Below are 19,809 nucleotides of genomic sequence, written 5' to 3' on the forward strand. Positions count from 1 at the left end.
TGCACCATTAGTTAAGCCATCATTTACATTAATATTAGATGTTAAATCGTAACGTAGTTTAATTGCAATATCTAATATATTTGGTAAACCCATAGTTTTTGTTGTCTGATGGTGTTTGTTTTAATATTGCTTGCTTTACTTCTTCAGTTAAGTCTGTTGCAACTGCATCTATTGCAATTGTTGTATATACTGCATTCTGTTGTATATGTGTGATTAGTACATTGTGATTTATTTCATTTACTTCTTTGTTAGTAGACATTATATATGGTATTGTTTGTAAAATGCTCGATGGAGGGTTTATCTCCCGAAATTTTATTGTTGCAATGTCTGCTTGTGTATGTTTACCTATTCGTAATCTGTTAAGCATTTCCGCAAATGGTAAATCATTTAATTGCCTCATTATTTTTGTTAGTTCATATAATTTAAAATGTGTTTGCCATAAGTTAGCGGTTAATGGTCCATATAAATGTTTTGTATGTTCAAATATGTATGAATCAAATACAGGTTTTAATTGATAAAAATCTCCAATTGCTAATATAGATATGCCTCCGAAAGGCTGATTAGATGCTTTTATTTCTTGCAATCTATTATGTATAAAATTAAACATATTTACACCTACCATTGATATTTCATCTATTATTAGTACTTTGAAATGCATGAGTTGGTTTTGCAAAGCACTCTTGTTTTCATGTGTTAATTGTTTATAAGGTAATGTTTGTGCTATTGGTATTTTAAATGTGCTATGTAATGTTTTCCCATTTATATTATGTGCTGCTTTTCCTGTTGGAGCTGTTAATAATATATTTGTTATCTGGATTTTCTCCTACTTTAGTATTGTAGTACCTTAATAAAGTTTGATAAAGTGCAGTTATAAGAAAACATTTACCTACTCCTGCACCACCAGTACAAAATATATAACAAGGTGTGTCTTGTGTTTTAATCCAGTTTAAGTGGTGATATATAAAGTTAAGCTGTGCAGCTGTTAAATTTTGCATTATGGTATTATATTCATCTTGTGGTAATATATTATTTATTAATATTTCTTCGTCTGTAGTACTTCTAATACCTAAATCTAATGATATGTCATAATGTACTTGTTGTTGATCTTCTTGTCTGTTACTATCTATATTTTCAAAATATATTTCTGCTGCAGATGATACTGGAGGTGTGAGCATATTTTCATTATTTGCTGCTGTTGTAGAATTAGTAGCTGTTTGTGATTGTTAATTGTATAAATAATGATTTTCATCAACTTGTTTTTGAACTTGTAAGTATTTTTCATAGTATTCATAGTAAGTATTTTTTGGGTATAATGATATTGCTTTCAACTCTCCATGGATAATAAAGCATTAACAGTTCTCTGTAGTAATTTTCAGAGTAGTTTACTCTGTGAAATCCACAATATCGGATTATTTTTTGTTGCTTTCTGTTTGTAGTTATTATATCGCTTTTTTCATTAAGTATGTCATTTATTGTAAGTTCTTCTTCATCTGAGCTATAAAAGTTAGTTTCTAAAAGTAAACTATCATAAGTGTTTTGTATTGTTTTTTGGGGGTTCTTTATTGTGTTATTGTATTTTGATGCATAGTCAGCTAATGTACATGTTTCTAATGTTTTTGGGCGTTTGCTATATCTAATAATATTTTCAAATTGTATCTCATTTGAGGTATCTGGTAATGCATTTATTGTATTCATGTCTTTCATTAAGTATGTTAGTTTATTTGGCATATTAATATTAATGAATATAAATGATGTTGAACTTTTTCTTAATGGTATTTGTAATATGAGATATTCTGCTTCTTGTGCGCTAATTTCAGTGCAATTTAGAAATTTGTTCCCGATGTGTTTTAATTGTTCTTTGATGCTTGGATTATGGTGTACTTCTTTTGCAGCTTGTGCAATTATTTTACTTAATCCACGTTTTGATTTACTAATATGATACAATATATAAAGCACAAGCATATACATCTAAAACAAATTGTATATCTAGGTTAGCTTGCCATGCTTGTAATATAATATCATTGTAGTTATTAATAAAACATTCAGCTGGTTTTCTTTTTAAAAGTATAGTTGTTTTTCTAATTGCGATTGTATGCATTTTATATATTGTTGTTCAGTTATATTAATATGCTCTAGAAATTGTGTAAATGTATAAGTATTAAAGTATTGCATATTCATTGTTGTATGTATACTTTCTATGTCTTGCATTAAGATGTAATCATTTTTATCTAATTGTAATGGTTCTAGTATAGCAGTATATGGCATAGGATACATAGGATATTGATATTTACATGTTCTTTTATGTTTTATGCGACAATTTTGTATGACCATGTCTTTGTAATGGTAATAAAGATTCTACACATGTATTTTTTGTTTTATTACATGTTATGTGTTGGTTAATGAAATGTATGACTTCATCTTTTGCTTTGCCATACTGTGGAGCATTATTTATCCATAACAATGCATGTATGTGTGGTGAGCCTCTCTGTTGAAATTCAATTCTGTAAAAAAAAACTATAACTTTTCCAATTGGATGACTTTTATGCAATAATATGCAATTAAATAATTGCTTAACTTGATAATCAAAATGGCGTGCACAGATTATAGGATTTTGTTGTATTAATGTTCATTTTGTTTCCCATGACCTACTTTGAAATTCCTCTCTAGTGCATTCATTTTTATTGTCAATGCGTAATAATATATTCATTAAGTGGAACCATTTTGTTTCTGCTGCTGACAAAGTTAAGAAGAATGTTGGTATTCCTAATTGTCTTATCATTGCAAACAAATCTCTTTTGCAATTTCCCAGTATGGAGGCGAGCTTCAAATAGTTTAATATTTTGTATCCTTCATTGTATTGTAGTATGCCTTCTAAATTGTCCATTATGTCTTTAACTGTAATAACTTTACCAGTATTAAAATGTTTTTTAAGTGATATGAATATTTTATCTTGTATTTGTTTTACATGTAATTTTTTTAGTTTAAAAAATGTTTATGCATTTAGCTACTCTCCTATCATAACTTTTTAGTTCCCATTAGCATATTGAACTGTAATGTACAGGTATATGTCTTTCTTTATTTGATGGTCGACGTTGTCCACAAAATATTGTTGGGAATGCTAAAAATTCTGAATCTTTGTCTTCATACAAACCACTTGGTGTGTTGTGTTCTGCGGGGGCTAGACTTATAATATTTATGTTATCAGTTATTGTTTCATTAGTTAATAATGTATCTAAATTGCACACTGGTATATTATCTGTACTGCTTGATGTATCATACGTTTCTGAAGTGGTAATGCTATTGTTTCTATCTTGTGGTGCATATTCCCAATCTTTATTTACTATTACTCTATATTCTTTAAACAAACTGCTATTGGATGCTAGATATATAGCTGCATTTTTACTATGTTAGGTCTTACATTATCAAAATGTGTGTATGATTTGTAACTTAATTTCCGCTTTAATTTTATGGATATTGTCATACTATCATGTATTTGTCTCGGTAACATTGTTATTGTTGTCATTACATCAGATGGTACATTAACAACCATTATCAACAATGGGGTAACCCAAAATGGTCCTGGACCTGGGTACAGTACGTTATCAATAACAATGGTCCTTGACCAAAATGAAATTAAAGAATTTATCACATTTATATTCATTAATTACTCAGTTTGAGCCTTCATCCAATTGCTCCGGGTATACAATCCAAAACTGTTTCTAAAATTGCAAGACCCAACACAATCACTTGGAGAATCAGTTCATTTTAATTCTACCAAACACGTATGTTCCTTTTATAATTCAAAGGTTCCAATACAGTTTTTTTATATTATTATTATTTTCAATATTTGAGTACGAAATTGAGAGTGCTCATAAGAACGTGCATAGAGATAGTGCTCAAAGGTTGACGCGTGTGATTAAGAGGAAGAAGGAAGAGAGGTTTTGTGACAATATAAAAACACACAACATTGGTGCAATAATTTCAAAACAATATCAACTTGTCCACATCCGAATTTCAAAACCTAGTGCTTCAGAATTAAATCCTATTTATTTTACACGTTGGCACATTAGGGTTTTTTTGGTGGTCCAAGGGGGGTGGGGGGTTCTACTTTAGGATGTCGACGTTTCGACCTGACTTATTGCTTGTGGGTAATTTGATAATCTCAGCTCGCGGGTCTTCTTCAGGACAGGGAGCACCCTCCGTACTAGAAGAGTATATTTCCCTGATGAGGGTATGGTACACAATATCCGACCAGGGGTGTCTGGGTTCGTGTCCCAGAGAGATTCTGCACCAAGATGATATATCTAACTAATTATGGTTGTAGTATTCCTCTATTAAACACTTTGTTTTACACAGTTTTCTTTTTATGGGTTGGGGTCAGGTGACACATCCTGATATGTATATCTACACGAAAAATGGTGAGGTCACTATCTTTTGCATGTCGGCATTCGGCAATAGGTGTCGACAGCTGCGGAGATGGCCGAGACTGCTTTAGAGTTGGGAGAGCCACTGCCGGAAAATAATATTAAACGATAGTTCCGGTACAATTTTAGATGCACGTCGGGCATCGATAACAGACACCTTCAGCCACAGAGACGGCTGAGACTGGCTTTGGGAAGTGTGAGAGTCCATGCCGAAGCAAGTAAAAAAGATAGTGACCTCACCAACAGTTTCTCTTTCATGCGCCCAGAGACATATCGATGCTCAAAGCGACATATCCTGTGCAACACGTGCTGTTTCCAGTTTTTTTTTGTGTAAGTACATCTTAACTTATTAAATATACCTAGTGTGCCAGTGCGTCATTTGTATTCTATTTACCATTAACACAATGATTTGTTTTTACTATTTAGACACAGAATACAGTACTTTTCAGAACACTTCGTCTAACATTGCATGCTCCACGCCAGTGGAAATAAAGCACGAAATATCCAGACAGTTTATTAATTGCAGCTTCTTTAACCTGGATCTGTATGCAAATAAAAGCACGTTGGGCCACTGCGGTCGGGCTGGCGCTTCATGTTTATTGTTGCTAATTTCGACGTGATTAAATGCTTCCCACTCTCTCCCTCTGTATATCATTACCATTTTTACACTGCGGGTGGGCTGGCGCTTGAACACGCATCGTTCAGTTCAATAGCTGCAGCTTTTTTTACCCGGATTTCTATGCATATAAAACCACGTAGGGCCACTGCGGCCCTTCCTCTGTCTGGCACACACTTCTATGCCTCAGGCCCGCGGGACGCCTATGCCTGCAGCCCTGCAGCCAATGAGACCCCCACCAGGGCAACTCGCGACAGGCATCTCAGATGTCAGGGATATGGCACTTCACCTTACTCTTTCTCTCTCTTGCCCCACATTGCCCCCCCCCCCTCTCCTTGTCTCGTTGCTATGAAATTGAATGAAATGAAATGAAATTGGATTTGTAAAGCGCATGGCTGCCCGTAAGCGTCCCAGTGCTACCAGACAAAAATAAGAAGCTCTAAGGGGGGCAGGAGATTTTTAAGGGTCTTTGGGAAAAAGGAAAAATTTAAGACATTTGCGAAATTTGACAAGGGATGGTTCGGTGCGAATGTGTCTCGGGAGAGAGTTCCAGGTCTTTGCTGCATTTACCGAGAAGCGGCGGCCTCCCGAGCGAGCTTTCCTAACTCTGGGGACTATGACCAAGTTTTCATGATCTGATCTCAGGACACGTGGGGGTCTGTACGGGCGAATCAGGCTTCTTAGTGCCTGAGGTCCTTTGCCTTGGAGCGCTTTATGAACGATACATGATGATTTAAAGAAAATGTGCTCACTCACTGGGAGCCAGTGCAGGGCTTTCAGCAACGGTTTTGCAGAGGCTCTTCTTGGGGCACCCATGAGCATCCTGGCAGCAGCGTTTTGTACTCGTTGTAGGGTGTTGATAGTGGCTTCCCGGGGCTGCCAGGAGCAGTGCATTACTATAATCCAATCTGGACAGGATCAGTCCCTGAATCAGTAATTTTCTAGATTGGAAGGGTAGCAGTGGGAGGACCTTCCGCACAGTTCAGAGCAGGCCGAAACATGTGCCTGCTACTTTCTGGGCATGTGACCTGAAGGTTAATTCAGGTTCGAACCATACCCCCAGGCTTTTGATTTTGTCTTTTGGTGGGGGCACCTCACCCATGCAGGGGGGCCACGATGAAATGGGCAGGGAGGAAAGTTGGTGACCCAGAATTAAAATCTCGGTTTTTGCTCCGTTCAATTTGAGCTTGGAGATAGACATCCAGGAGAAAATTTCCGAGAGGCAGGCCGAGAGGTTGTCTGAGCATCCCGTATTTTGCGTCAGCGAGACGACTAGTTGGGTGTCATCTGCGTAAGTGACGCATTTAATCCCGAACGGGGCTACTACCTCCTCCAGTGGGGCCATATATACATTAAATAGAGTAGGGCTCAGGGATGAGCCCTGGGGGACTCCACACTGGAGGGGAGTGGATTTGGACATGATGCCATTTTCCCAGATCTTAAATGCTCGTTTATCCAGAAAGGATTCCAGCCATTTCAGGGCTGTTCCCGTAATCCTGAGTCTTGCAAGACGGTGGACTAGTATTTTATGGTCCACCGTATCGAATGCAGCGCTTAGATCCAGGAGGATCAGAACTCCGGATCCCCCTGAATCCAAGATGCATCTTGCTTCCTCAGTTACCACTATGAGGGCTGTATCAGTGCCCTGGCCTGGGCGGAAGCCCGTTTGCGAGCCACTCAACAGGTCATTGCTTTCTAAAAACCCAGAGAGCTGCTGATTTACAATTTTTTCAGCAATTTTCCCCAGACCAGGTAGCAGCGAGATAGGGCGGAAGTTGGCCAAGTCAGCCGTGTCTAGGCCCGTTTTTTTTAGGAGAGTCTTGATTCTTGCTTGCTTCCAACTGGGTGGAACCACCCCTTTAGTGAACGAAGCATTTAGTAGATCTGTTGCAAGGGGGGTGATGGTATCAGCTACTTGTTTAAGGATATACATGGGTGTAGGGTCAGATGGAGACCCACTCTTCACTGCAGAGAGCGTATTACGGAAATCATCCATAGAGATGGTTCTAAGCCTAACCAGCCGGGGTGTGTGGATCGGGGCAGAGAAGGCTTCATCGCCTGCAACGGGGACAGCCTGTGGGAGGGAGTCAAGTATTCGTTGTACTTTGGTGTTAAAGTACTCTGCGAGCAAGTCACACCTAGCTTCTGTACACTCCTGGTTGGTGGTTGGAGTGGCGGATTTAAGCAGTTGCTTTACAATTTTAAAGGTCTCCTTAGAGGAGTTGGCGGACGTGTTAATTTTGTCCTCAAAAAAAGCCGCCTGGGCTTTCTGCCGTGCAGCTTTATACAGGCTTAAGGCCGCCTGGTAGGAGAGCTTACTGGTGGCTGCCCAGTCCTTCCTCCAGGTGCGTTCCAGCTTTTTACAGTTTTTCCTGAGATCTCTCAGTTCAGTGGTGTACCATGGTGATTTGAAAGTGCTACTTTTCTTTGTGATCTTTTTCAGGGGCAGTACTGCATTGAGAGAATTGGTAAGCCAATTCTGGAAGTTTAGGTCTGCTAGCAGGGGGTCCGATTCTGCCACAGGAGCCGTTTGTTCTAGGGCCTGGGTCCATTCTTCCACTGATAGTTTTGCCCATGCTCTCTGTAGAGTCCGCGGGCGGGGGGCGTTTTTTCCTTCTGATGAAGTTTTCCAGGAGAAGGGGACCATAAAATGGTCAGTCCATGGGAGTGGTAGTGGGGGCTTAACCATAATGAGACTGTTATTAGAGAAAATGGGGTCCAACAAATGTCCCTTAGTGTGTGTGCTCTCTGTGTTTAAGAGTGTTATACCCAGTGCTTTGAGGTCCGTACTGAGGTCAGAGGCCGCCTTGTCAGTGGGATCATCAAAGTGTAGGTTCATGTCTCCCAGGACTAGAAAATTGGGCGACTGGGCTGCTGTCCCTAGTTTAGTTTCCAGTAAGGATCCTGTAAACTGTTTTAGGTGACCTGGTGGACGATAAATAAGGAGTCCTACCACAGAGTTAGTGGGGGAGGTTTGGATATGGAATTGGACACTTTCAGTGTCTAAGATACCACCATCCTCGATTCTGCAGGAATAGGTGTCTTTGTAAAGTATGCGCATCTCTCACACTCTGTACTCCTCTCTTTCTTGCCATGTTTCTTGTCACTCTCTCCCTGTATATTATTACAATTCTTACACTGCGGTCGGGCTGGCGCTACAACACGCATCGTTTTTACGGTTATTAATTTAAACGTGATTCAATGCTTCTCACACTCTCCCTCGCTAGACTATTAAAGTTTTAGAAGAGTGATTGCCTGTCAGCCAGTTTTTACTTGTATCTTGTTATTGCCGTTTGTACAACATGTTTATTTTCATTTTGGACAATTAGTGGATCGAAGGCAAAGCTGCAAACACGGGCTGATATTTGCTTCTGCGGGGTAAAATATGGTTTCATAAAAAGGACGTTGCCTATTTTCTTTGCATTTTTGCTGTGGAGGGAGGGTTTCCGTTTGCAAGGGAAATTTTAAAATATTAACTCTTTCTCGGTGCATAATAACATCTCATCAGCGTGCAAGGGTCAGCTCGGTTTTCTGGAACTGTGGGAGGATCTGAAAGGCAACAAGTGTATTTTTATGTAAAAACCTAACGGGCGGGTCTCGCGTTTGTGTGCACCAAATAGAACACCATGCTATGTACAATAGCGTATCAAGGGTGCCCGTGAGTCCTGGTGCAGGCAGGGTGAATGGCCCCATTCAATGCTGTACATCTAGTCTGGTTCAGGTCGGTGGGTTGCCTCTGTTGATGTCAAGTGTATATCTAGTAGAGTATAGCATTGTCGCTGTCCAGTCGCCCCTTTACGGCTCTATACGTCCGGTGCTTCTGCACCTGCTGCACTAATATGCTGTAGTTGCTATGTATCGGGCGTTAAGTCAATTGTCCTGGTGCAGGCAGTGAGCCCGTCCACCGGTGAAGCTGCAGAGTACATCATTGGACCGTTACCTCTGTTGGGGGCCTTGGTGCCACTACGACTCTTGCACAATTGTCCCCACAACAACCCCCCTTGACGCTATACTTGGCAGACGTTCCCATGCAGACCCCTTCGTTTCCATTGACCCTTTCGCTACACATCTAGATTTATATTTTTTTTTACTAAGGTTTTCTTTTCCAACTATTGCAGTTTTTCGTTCTGTCCATTTGTTTAAACTGACAATAATAAAGACTACCACTACGCAATTTTAACAGGAATATCTTCAAGAAAGGTATCTGCTCGCACGTGCGGTTTTTTTTCTTTCATGGCAGTGAAATAAAGCAAAAGTGTGTGAAGCTTTTACAGTTTTCAGTGCACAATTTTTTTTAAAAATGGGTACAGTTATTCGAGTCCTTGCTTTGTACCGGTGCCACACTGTTGGAAGTAAAAAAGGTGAAACAACCATAACAAAGCGCTTTATATTTTTAGTTGAAAGAACGTTAAGAAAGCGCTTTATGTGTTGAGTTGAATAAACGTTTCAAACATGGATTACATTAATATTTATAACATAGCATTTCAACCTCAGAAATATAACACCAAACATTTAAATTTGCATTATTGTTACTGCTAACCCCCCACATCAACAGCATACCTTATCTTAAACATAGGTCGTGTTATCGCTCCCTCCAGTCTCCCCTCCCCTGTTGCCTCCTCCTTTAGCTATTTAGCATTGCTTTTACTGCTACACCCCACGCCCACCACCTTAAACTGCAGACAGTCTTAAACACGTTGCGATTCCTGCAGAGCGATTCCAAGTGGCGCCACCTACTTTTACATATTAAAGTGGAGGAAAGGATGCAAGAATTCACTGGATCAACTGTCACTGCCTTCCCCTTGCCTGCAGCCACATGTACCAGCTGCTCAGTGACTGCTACGTGCAGGATTTTTTAACCCCAAAAATGTACGAGGGAAGTGTACAGTGCGGCTAGCCCCTTAACTTCACTATGTGTGTGGCCTAACTTTGTGTTCCTGCCAGCGCTCACACAGTTATTCAGGGGCTTTATTTGTACTGGTGCCACACCGTTTAAAACAAATGCAGACTCCAAATTTTAAATGAATACCTTCAATAAATGTATTGCTATGACAATATCTTTTACATTAACACCTTCAATAAATGTCTTTATTTGTAGAGAGAAAACTCGAACATGAACGTAAATGTGTGATACTCACTGAACCACGTGTCTGTGGGCAGCTGCTTGCGGTATTGGGGGCATTTTTGTGCCTTTCTGCCCTCTGTTAGACTCTTTTTTTGTGCCTTTCTGCCCCCTGTTAGACTCGTTTTTTGTGCCCTTTTGCCCTCTGTTAGACTCGTTTTTCCCTTGTTTTTCTGCCCTCTGGTTAGACTCGTTTTTTGTGCCTTTCTGCACCCTGCATCACCACATCATCACTCAGCACCACTCAGCACCACCACAGCACCACTCACGCCACCACAGCATCACTCAGCACCACCACAGCATCACTCAGCGCAACCACAGCATCACTCAGCACCACCACAGCACTGATCAGCGCTACCCCATCATCACTCCGCACCACCACATTATCACTCAGCACCACCACATTATCACTCCGCACCAACACCACACCACTCAGCACCACCACAACACCACTCCGCACCACCACAGCACCACTCAGCAACACCACAGCATCACTCAGCGCAACCCCAGGTTATAGGTGTCACATTTGCGAAAATTGTAACTATTGGCATTGTAAATGACAAAGCTATTAATTTAGCTATTTTCAAAACCAACACATAAATAAAAAAATTGTCATTTACAAGACCAATAGCTCAAACTTTCCTAATGCGAGACCTATTGCATTGCAAATGCTCGTTTATAATTGAAATGACATATATATCCATGCATAGTAAAATTCCAGAATGTGTTAAGGATACATTTAATGCCTCTTGTTTATCAGGATATGCGAAGTCAAAACGTTTAAATATATTTCCATAGTATGGCTGATTAAGTTTAATAGAATATATATTGTTTATATGTTGTATGTATTTTGGTCAATCATCTGGGTGCATAAGATGCTGTTTGTTAATAGAATGCATTTCTGTATATAAAGCATCTCCTAGGTCCATTATATCATTTTAGTCTTCTGCATCCCATATATATGTTGGTTTGTTATAATTGTGAATATTAGAAAAAGTGCTATTTGGTAAACATTGCTTACCTCTAGAAGTTATAGCAAATCGTTCATGCCCCTGGTGATAATCGGCTTGTATAACACTATGCATTTTATATGGTTCTATAAAGATTTTCTTTAAGAGCAGTACTAATTGTTTGCATATTTATATTTTGCTTTTTATAGGTGTATAGCTTTTATATGTGTTTATATATACATATATTTTCACTGTACTTGCCAAATATGGTTTTAATGTGTTTTTGTTGTTGGTTGTAATAAAGATAATATGATCTAATTCTAATATATAATTATAACAAAGATAAACAATGTATATATAGATAACACTTGTTTTTTGTACAATATAATTCTTACCTTGCAGATATTTCTTTCTTTTGTAGATATCTTAATATATATATATATATATATATATATTAAAAGATAGTACATGCAAGATATTTGCATACAAATAGTTTATATGTTAAAGAAATGTAATTAAAATATAGAAAATATATATTATTATGGCGTATAGCACAGTGGTGTGCTCTGAATTGTGTTGTTTTTAGAGTCATTTCAAGAGTTATTGAGTTTACAGGCTTATTAATGAAGCATGATTATAATTAGTACTGATGATTGACAACACCTGCCAAACTAGTTAAAGCTGAGCGCTATCTGTGCTAACTGCAGTGAATATTAAAATATTGTTTATCTAAGCAAGTAACTGAAATTTAATTTATTATAATGCTTTTTGTGCAGTTTGTTAGCAAGTAAAGTGGCGTCTTTCGAATTGATAGATGTAGTTGTTGCAAGTGTGTGAAAAGTATGTAACTAGAGTAATTTGTTGGCAGTCTACTGACAAAGTGCATTTTTGAAATATTGTAATTTGTATAATTTACAGGTAAAGAGCTCGTAAATTGTAGTTATAGTATAAACTATCTACGGTAACTATAGTCCTTGCTGTCAACACTGATTTAAATTTTCTTCCAGCATGTTTGAGGGCTCAAGCAGAAAAAGAGGACCAAATAAGATATTTCGGGATTTTTGTAACTGGTCAAGATCATCAATTATATTTTTTAAATTCTATCAGAATGAAAGTTAAAATTAAGAGATTGTTGGACCAATGGTTGCTGCTCCCCCTCACTTTGGTGGGTAGGGTTTCATTGATCAAAATGTCGATACTGCTATTACTTATTTTTTTATTGAGTAATGTTTTCATAAAAATCAATTTGTCTTTTTTTAAACAAAAGGAAATCATATTTAGAAGTTTTGTTTGAGGGGAAAAAGGCATCAAGGGTGAAGCTTTCGGTTGTTCAGTTACGCACGATACAGGGGGGACTTGCTTTGCCGCATCTAAAAACATATTATGAGGCCGCCTTTTTAGATATGTTATCAGGTTTGTTAGGATCCAAAGGTATTTGGAATAGCTTATTTTTTGATAGAATGCTACAAGAAATCGGCTTGCAAACACAGGTGTTTTTAAAAACCTTCAAAGTCCCAAAAAAGACGAGATATAAGACCCTAAAGCTATACTCTTTTAGGCTCCAAGCTTTTGCTCTAAAGACAGGCTCCTCGGGTGTTTAATATTTGAGTCTAAAGTAATGTACCAGACTCAACCTTCAAGCTAAGGACAAGTCACCTAAGGAACTGGGAAGACTGTGGATTAAGAGAGCTGAGGCAGTTTAAGATTCAAAATAGGGTAATAACTTGGCAAGAAGTAATGGCAAGGGCAAACAACCCCACAAAACCTATCTTTTTCGAATATATTCAAATCGCCCATTTTTTGAAAGACGTTCACGTTCTCTCTGAGACTCCTACAACATCAGCGACCGCATTATATGGGGTGAAAATGAAAGGTATCGACAATTGGTATAGGCTGCTACATCAACAAGGACAAGAACCTCTGGTTGAAAAACATTTAGAAAGAGCTGGTAATGTAACGCAGTGTGTGTTTTCATGCACAGATTGGCAGACTATATGCCATCTAGGAACTAAATTGTTGCGTGCAGCCAACTTTAAAAGAATGCCATTTTTATCACAGTGGCTTGCCTATTTTACCCCGCAGGCATTGGGGAAAATGTACCTGGAGACCGAAAATAAGTGTTTTAGGTGCCAAACTATTTCTCATGGGGGGGGGGGGCATATTTTTTTTTTTTGTCCTAGATTGGAATCTTTTTGGGAGGGAATCTTTAAGGAAATAGTTAGCAATCGGGAAGAGAATCCAGCCTGAGCCCGAATCAGCCCTTTTTGGAATATGTAAAGACAGAATGAAGCTAACAAAGGCTGAAGAGACATTTTTATCTATCTCTTGCATGGTAGCTCGTTAGTCATTACTCCAGAATTGGAAATCCAGTATAGTTCCCTCACAGTTGAAATGGTTCAATAAAATGAAGAGGACTCGTAACTTTGAAAAAGCTCACTCTAGTAGGGTAGGGGCCATTGGAAAATTTGAAAAGAATTGGAGTTACTTTAGAAATATAGAGGCGTCGAGGGGGGGGGTTAAATTCTACGCTGATAGAGGTCGATTTTGTAGCGGATTCTGCAATTATAAATATATTCAGATACTGCAATGTAATTATTAGTATCTGTCGATTAGATATTTGGCAATGATATCAGCAAAAAGCATCAGCACTTTTTAGGGCAATTACACTTTATGAAGTTTGCTTGCTTCTGCACATTTTTATCATTTTAAATATTAATGAAGATACCGGCTGCTACTGGTTTATAGTAATTGCACTTTACGATGTTTGCACTTCATTATGGTGTGGCACTGTTTTTGCTGGTTATTGCACATTATCACTTTACAATTTAAAGGATTGGCTTATAGGAAATTACAGTTTTAAATAAAGTTTTACATCTTGTTTTGCACTGTGGAAAAAAGGCTATTTTATGTAGTACTAGGTTCTAATAATTATGACTTTTAATTCAATGGTGATATGTATTTTATGTACCTTTTGCTTTGCTTAATAAAAAAAATAAAAAAATAGTAACTATAGTGAAATACTTGAACATTATTGCTACAAGTAAGTTTCTAAAAGTAAATTTATTACAATGCTAGTGATGAACATTGCTCGAAAGTGAAGTGGTGTGCTATAAACATTGTTGTCTTTATTGTAGCTTTTACAGTTATTGAGCTTTGAATGTTCTGTATGAAGTATGTTCTTGGAGATTGGTCGTTTCAGATAGCACCTGTCACATTTAAATATCTTGGGATCAATATATATAGGGCAGCGGAAGACCTTCTGAAGGGTAACCTGGGGAGAGATATTAATTCACTGCGGTCTCGAATTAAGTTTTGGGTCACACTGCCTATTTCAGTGATGGGGAGGGTGGCAATTACTAAGATGGTGGTGCTCCCCAGGATGTTGTACTTTTTCACCAACCTACCTGTACTGGTACCGTTTAGGATGTTTGCAGCGCTCTCCACTCTGCTAATTGAGTTAATATGCGGTAAGGACAGACGGCGCATAGTTCTAGCCAAGTTGTATTTAGATACTAAACCGGGAGGACTGGGAGTCCCCGATCTGAAAGCATACTGTTATGCGAGCCAACTACACTGGCTGGTGTACTGGCTGGTGGGTCGCAATCTGCAGGGAATAGGCATGACACACTCAGCATGGCAAAGGGGCGAACTACATTCACTTCTGTTGCCTAATAGCAGGATATCATCGTCAGCACCACACCTCCTGAGAATTGTGTTACTTTATTGGAGACATTCAGTTCATTACACTAAAGAGGTGATTTCATATGCCCCCACTATACGCCTCTTGGGGATCCAGACATAGATGGGCACAATTACTAAGCGTCAAATTGGAGCATGGGAAGAAGTGGGAATGAATACAGTGGGTGATTTCTTCAAAGAGGGGACGATAATGCTGCATGATGGGTGTGTGAGGGAGCATGGAGCACCAGACACTCTTTTTTTGTTACATGCAAGCTTTTTTTAGGTCTCGTCCTATTCCATTCCGCAAGCAATGAATAGTACGAGACTATTGGGGCTAAACTAAGCACTAAAAAATGCGGATTTCCAGAAGTGCATGTGGTCTCGTGAACGCGCTTCTATCCGCCTGCCTGCCGAGAGCTTCACACGCTTCAAAGGCTCCGCTCCCTGCCCCCCGCCTGCACTTCGCACTCTCCGACTTCACCTCCCACGGCCGCTCTTCCCATTCACGCGCTTGTTACCATTTGCTCCCGAGCCACATTTCTCCTCCTCCCCCCCGCCCCTAATCACAGCAATGCCAAGAGCTTGTTGTTTGTGGGTCTTTCTGCCATTCAGCTTGGTATCATGGCGGTGAGTGTAACAAAATGTAATAGATATTTCACCGATGCGTCCTCTTACAAATCAACCATATGCAGTGCAAACGTTTACATAAAGGACTCCGCGTTACTCACTAAAAGTGTTTGATTAATCTCCCCTGGTGACAGGATGCCCAAGGCATGAACGTCAAATGGGCGTGTCTTAGCTGTCAGTCATGGTGCCGGGCATGGATGTAGGTAGCTTGCGCGCGCGACAGGGTCATCTTGCAGCAGGAGAGCCCCAGATTTACAGAGACACTCCCACCGTTCCGAAAGGCACCCTCTTGATTTTACATGTGACGAGACAGTCTTCCCTATGCTTTTCTTCATGTTTTTGAATGTTATCATATAAATGAGAATTCGTGTCAGCTGGGGAACATGAGATCATTCATGGTGGTTAGTGAGTGACTATAAACCGTGGCACCACCCTTCGTAAAAAAATAATAATAAGGGTGCAGCAAGCGGTAAACCACATTAATGATGTTTTCCATACATCCGAGAATATTCTGTATCCCTTCAGTACTTTCTAAAAAGCTCACATATTTCCCATGGTATATTAAGGTGCAAGAATTAATTATTATTGTGTTCTTCAGGCCTTTAAGTGGGATAAAAAACACTGGAGAGTTTCTCAGAAGGGCGTTGGCAACGTTATTTAGGGCGTGGCTTAAAAGCACATAAACTAAAAATCTATGCTTAGTTTAGTGTGCCATGACATTGGTATTTTGCTGCTTCTGTCATTAAATCCAGAATTATAATACAGCAAGTAACGTTACACTTACAACAAACCAGTACTATTGGCTTTGTCAATGGGTGTTAGTTGCATAAGATAAATAAGCACCAACCATGCCTTCCTAGTATAACATATGGAAAATGCTTCAGTTCTGAAATGGTGGGACTGTGAAAGAACTATAACAAGTCCTTTAATTACATCAAAATGTGGTTTAAGGGGTCTACTGAACTCTATGGCAGCCATTTACTACCCAACAAGCGGACCAGGGTCCATTTTCCCTGTTTGCGCGAGGGCCAGTGGCACCTTTGCTCCTATGCGGGTGGTCGTGGCGGAAGTCTGCACATAAGCCCATTCTGCATGTCTCTGGTCCTGTCCTACTCCTCATTACCCCGACCATGCTCTAAATACACCTCAAGCCACCGGTAAGATTTATGGTACCATTGCTGATAAATGTACCCGCAGTGCGTGGAAGTCTATTTTACCTGTTCCAAATGGATTCGACCTTATCCAATTAATGCATACAGTTTATGGGATTTGCAGTATACGTGTCCATTGGACAAAATAATATAAGCAGGGTAGCTGGAAGGGGAGGACCAAACTATGCCAGAAGGTTGACATAATTATGTGACAAAAAAGGCGAATTATGCAGTGTAATAATAGAGCACATTTAATGATCATACAACTTTACTATTTTATTTTTACGTATGCTAAAACTGTCCAGGCTAATGTTTCACCGCATTAGTTACAGTTTATCACCCAAATACAACAATAAGCAACACAAAGGTGGCTTGTCAACCTTTACAAAGGGTCTTCCACTTTGCTGCAACACTGGGTGCCGCATTTTTAGTAAGTTTGTTTCAGCTAGAAAAATTTTTTTTGTTAAAATCTGCAGATTATGCAGCAGATAATAGATTACGTGGCACAAGGGGCAGTTCCAAAATTACATGGAAATTGCAGCAACTGCAAAATTGCATAATTCCAGTGGCCCTGCATATACGACACAGTTACACAATGAAAATACCAAATAAAACAGTGGCACGTTAGGCATCAATGGAAATTTGAGGATGGAAACTGAATGATCTAGATTTCTCTCCCAGCTGCTCCAACTGATGTTTAATTCTTCTTTACAATAAAAATTGGATCCAATAAAAGCACTTGCAGCTGGCCATCTAAAACTACAATTTTAAATTGGAAATATTATGTGGGTGCAGAGGGAGGATGTTTACTAAGCCCATGTGTGAGTAGATGATCCAGTCCATGTTTTTATGGTTCGACCTCTGCCAATGCCTCTGGCATTGCAGATGTCAAGATTATAGAGTTTGAACCAGGAAAGCTAAACCAGGCGGATTGCGCCGAGTGCATGTGCCCATGCACGCGCTTTCCATTTGGTCTCCGAGCCGCCTGCTTCGCATCATTGCATCAGACCCGCCACAGTAATGCCGAGAGCTTCACTTCAAAGGCATCCGCTCCCCCGCCCCCTGCTTCACACTGCAAAGGAATGCGCCCCCCGCCCCCGCAATGCCGAGAGCTATCTTTTTCAAAGCTAGTACATTTTAGTTGACTTTTAAATACTTCTCAGAAGGCATGGTTGCGCATATGCGGGTCACTGAGATCATGGCAGCACCTTTCAATCAGAGAACGGTCATTTGTAAGTGATATGAATTTATACGTACACCAGAATTCTGTAATCACAATTTAGTCTCACTCACTGTTTGGCAGAGTTCTCAAGTTTTTTGTTTCAGGAATGAGTAGTTTATTTATTTATGTGTTTCAACGCGGCGTTTGTATTTTTGAATTATCCATTTATAATGCAACATTACTTGAACCAGAATGCCAAGAGATGCTCGTGAGTGACACGCTGCAGCTTCAGAGCTCTGCCACAGAATCCGGACTTGATTGTACTTACCAATAATAACTTAGCCGCAAAGATAGCTAGGCAGGAGAAAATAACAAGCCCCCTTACTACTGTGAAGGCGGGTTTTCTTTAACATGATTAATAGCAAGACTTTTCAGTGTCTTCTTACAGTTGCCTATGGTAAACGTACAATAGGAGTCCTCCTTGCTATCTTTGAAGTACAGTGATAAAATACCAAGTACTCAATATCGTCACTCATTTGCTCGCAATGAGGCTTTCCATACACCTAAGCTTCTGACTTTTCCGAGCTTCAGGACCAATAGGGAAGAGAGGGTTGAATGAAGACAATCCATTGTAGGCCGTTCTTACAATGCACCATTACCACTCAGCACCACTACAGCACCACCACAGCATCACTCAGCACCACCACAGCATCACTCAGCACTACCACAGCATCACTCAGCACTACCACAGCATCACTCAGCACCACCACAGCATCACTCAACCCCACCACAGCATCACTCAGCACCACCACGTTATCACTCAGCACCACTCAGCACCACCCAGCACCACCACATTATCACTCAGCATCACTCCGCACCACCACAGCATCACTCAGCACCACCACAGCACCACTCAGCACCACCACAGCATCACTCAGCACCACCACATTATCACTCAGCACCACCACAGCACCACTCAGCACCACCACAGCATCACTTAGCACCACCACCGCATCACTCAGCACCACCACAGCATCACTCAGCACCACCACAGCATCCCTCAGCACCACCACAGCATCACTCAGCACCACCACAGCATCACTCAGCACCACCACAGCATCACTCAGCACCACCACAGCATCACTCAGCATCACCACAGCATCACTCAGCACCACCACAGCATCACTCAGCACCACCACAGCATCACTCAGCACCACCACAGCATCACTCAGCACCACCACAGCATCACTCAGCACCACCACAGCATCACTCAGCATCACCACAGCATCACTCCACCACCACAGCATCACTCAGCACCACCACAGCATCACTCAGCGCCACCCCAGCATCACTCAGCGCCACCCCAGCATCACTCAGCGCCACCCCAGCATCACTTAGCGCCACCACAGCGCCACCACATCATCACTCAGCGCCACCACATCATCACTCAGCGCCACCACATCATCACTCAGCGCCACCACAGCACCACTCGGCGCCACCACAGCACCACTCAGCTCCACCACAGCATCTCTCAGCGCCACCCCAGCATCTCTCAGCGCCACCCCAGCATCTCTCAGCGCCACCACTGCATCATTATGCGCCACCACAGCATCACTCAGGACATCACAGCATCAATCTGTGCAACCATTCAACAACAACTAGTTCTAATATGTTCTCTCAATGTTTCAAGCTTTATTACAAATGTCACAAAAAGATGGTAATATTTCACTTCTGTTCTTGGATTTTCGTCTCAATAAAATACACTGAACATAATCTTCACAAACAATATTTACAAAAGTTTAAGCTTTTGCCATTATAAATTACAATCACTTTTTTAAGTATTAATTATTTTAAAAAAGTAAAAGCCAATGTTATTTGTAATATCAATACATCTAAGTCACGTAAATACAAAACATGTTGCATTACAAATGCTATAGGTGTCACATTTGCCAAAGTTATAACTATTGGCATTGTAAATGACAAAGCTATTAATTTAGCTATTTTCAAAACCAACATATAAATAAAAATTGTCATTTACAAGACCAATAGCTCAAACTTTCCTAATGCGAGACCTAT

General features: G+C 40.1%; 1 protein-coding gene across 1 annotated transcript in view; it reads left to right on the forward strand.

The window, feature by feature from the left end:
- The window catches only part of LDAF1 (lipid droplet assembly factor 1), a 257,114-nt gene that overhangs the window by 129,848 nt on the left and 107,457 nt on the right, over window positions 1-19,809 (forward strand). The window contains exon 6 of the mRNA XM_086940813.1: window positions 14,126-14,152. Coding sequence (XP_086796939.1) covers window positions 14,126-14,152 — 27 coding nt within the window. The remainder of the gene's footprint in view (window positions 1-14,125; window positions 14,153-19,809) is intronic.

The sequence above is a fragment of the Lissotriton vulgaris genome, chromosome 10, assembly GCF_964263255.1.
Source record: "Lissotriton vulgaris chromosome 10, aLisVul1.2, whole genome shotgun sequence".
NCBI classification, from domain to species: domain Eukaryota; kingdom Metazoa; phylum Chordata; class Amphibia; order Caudata; family Salamandridae; genus Lissotriton; species Lissotriton vulgaris.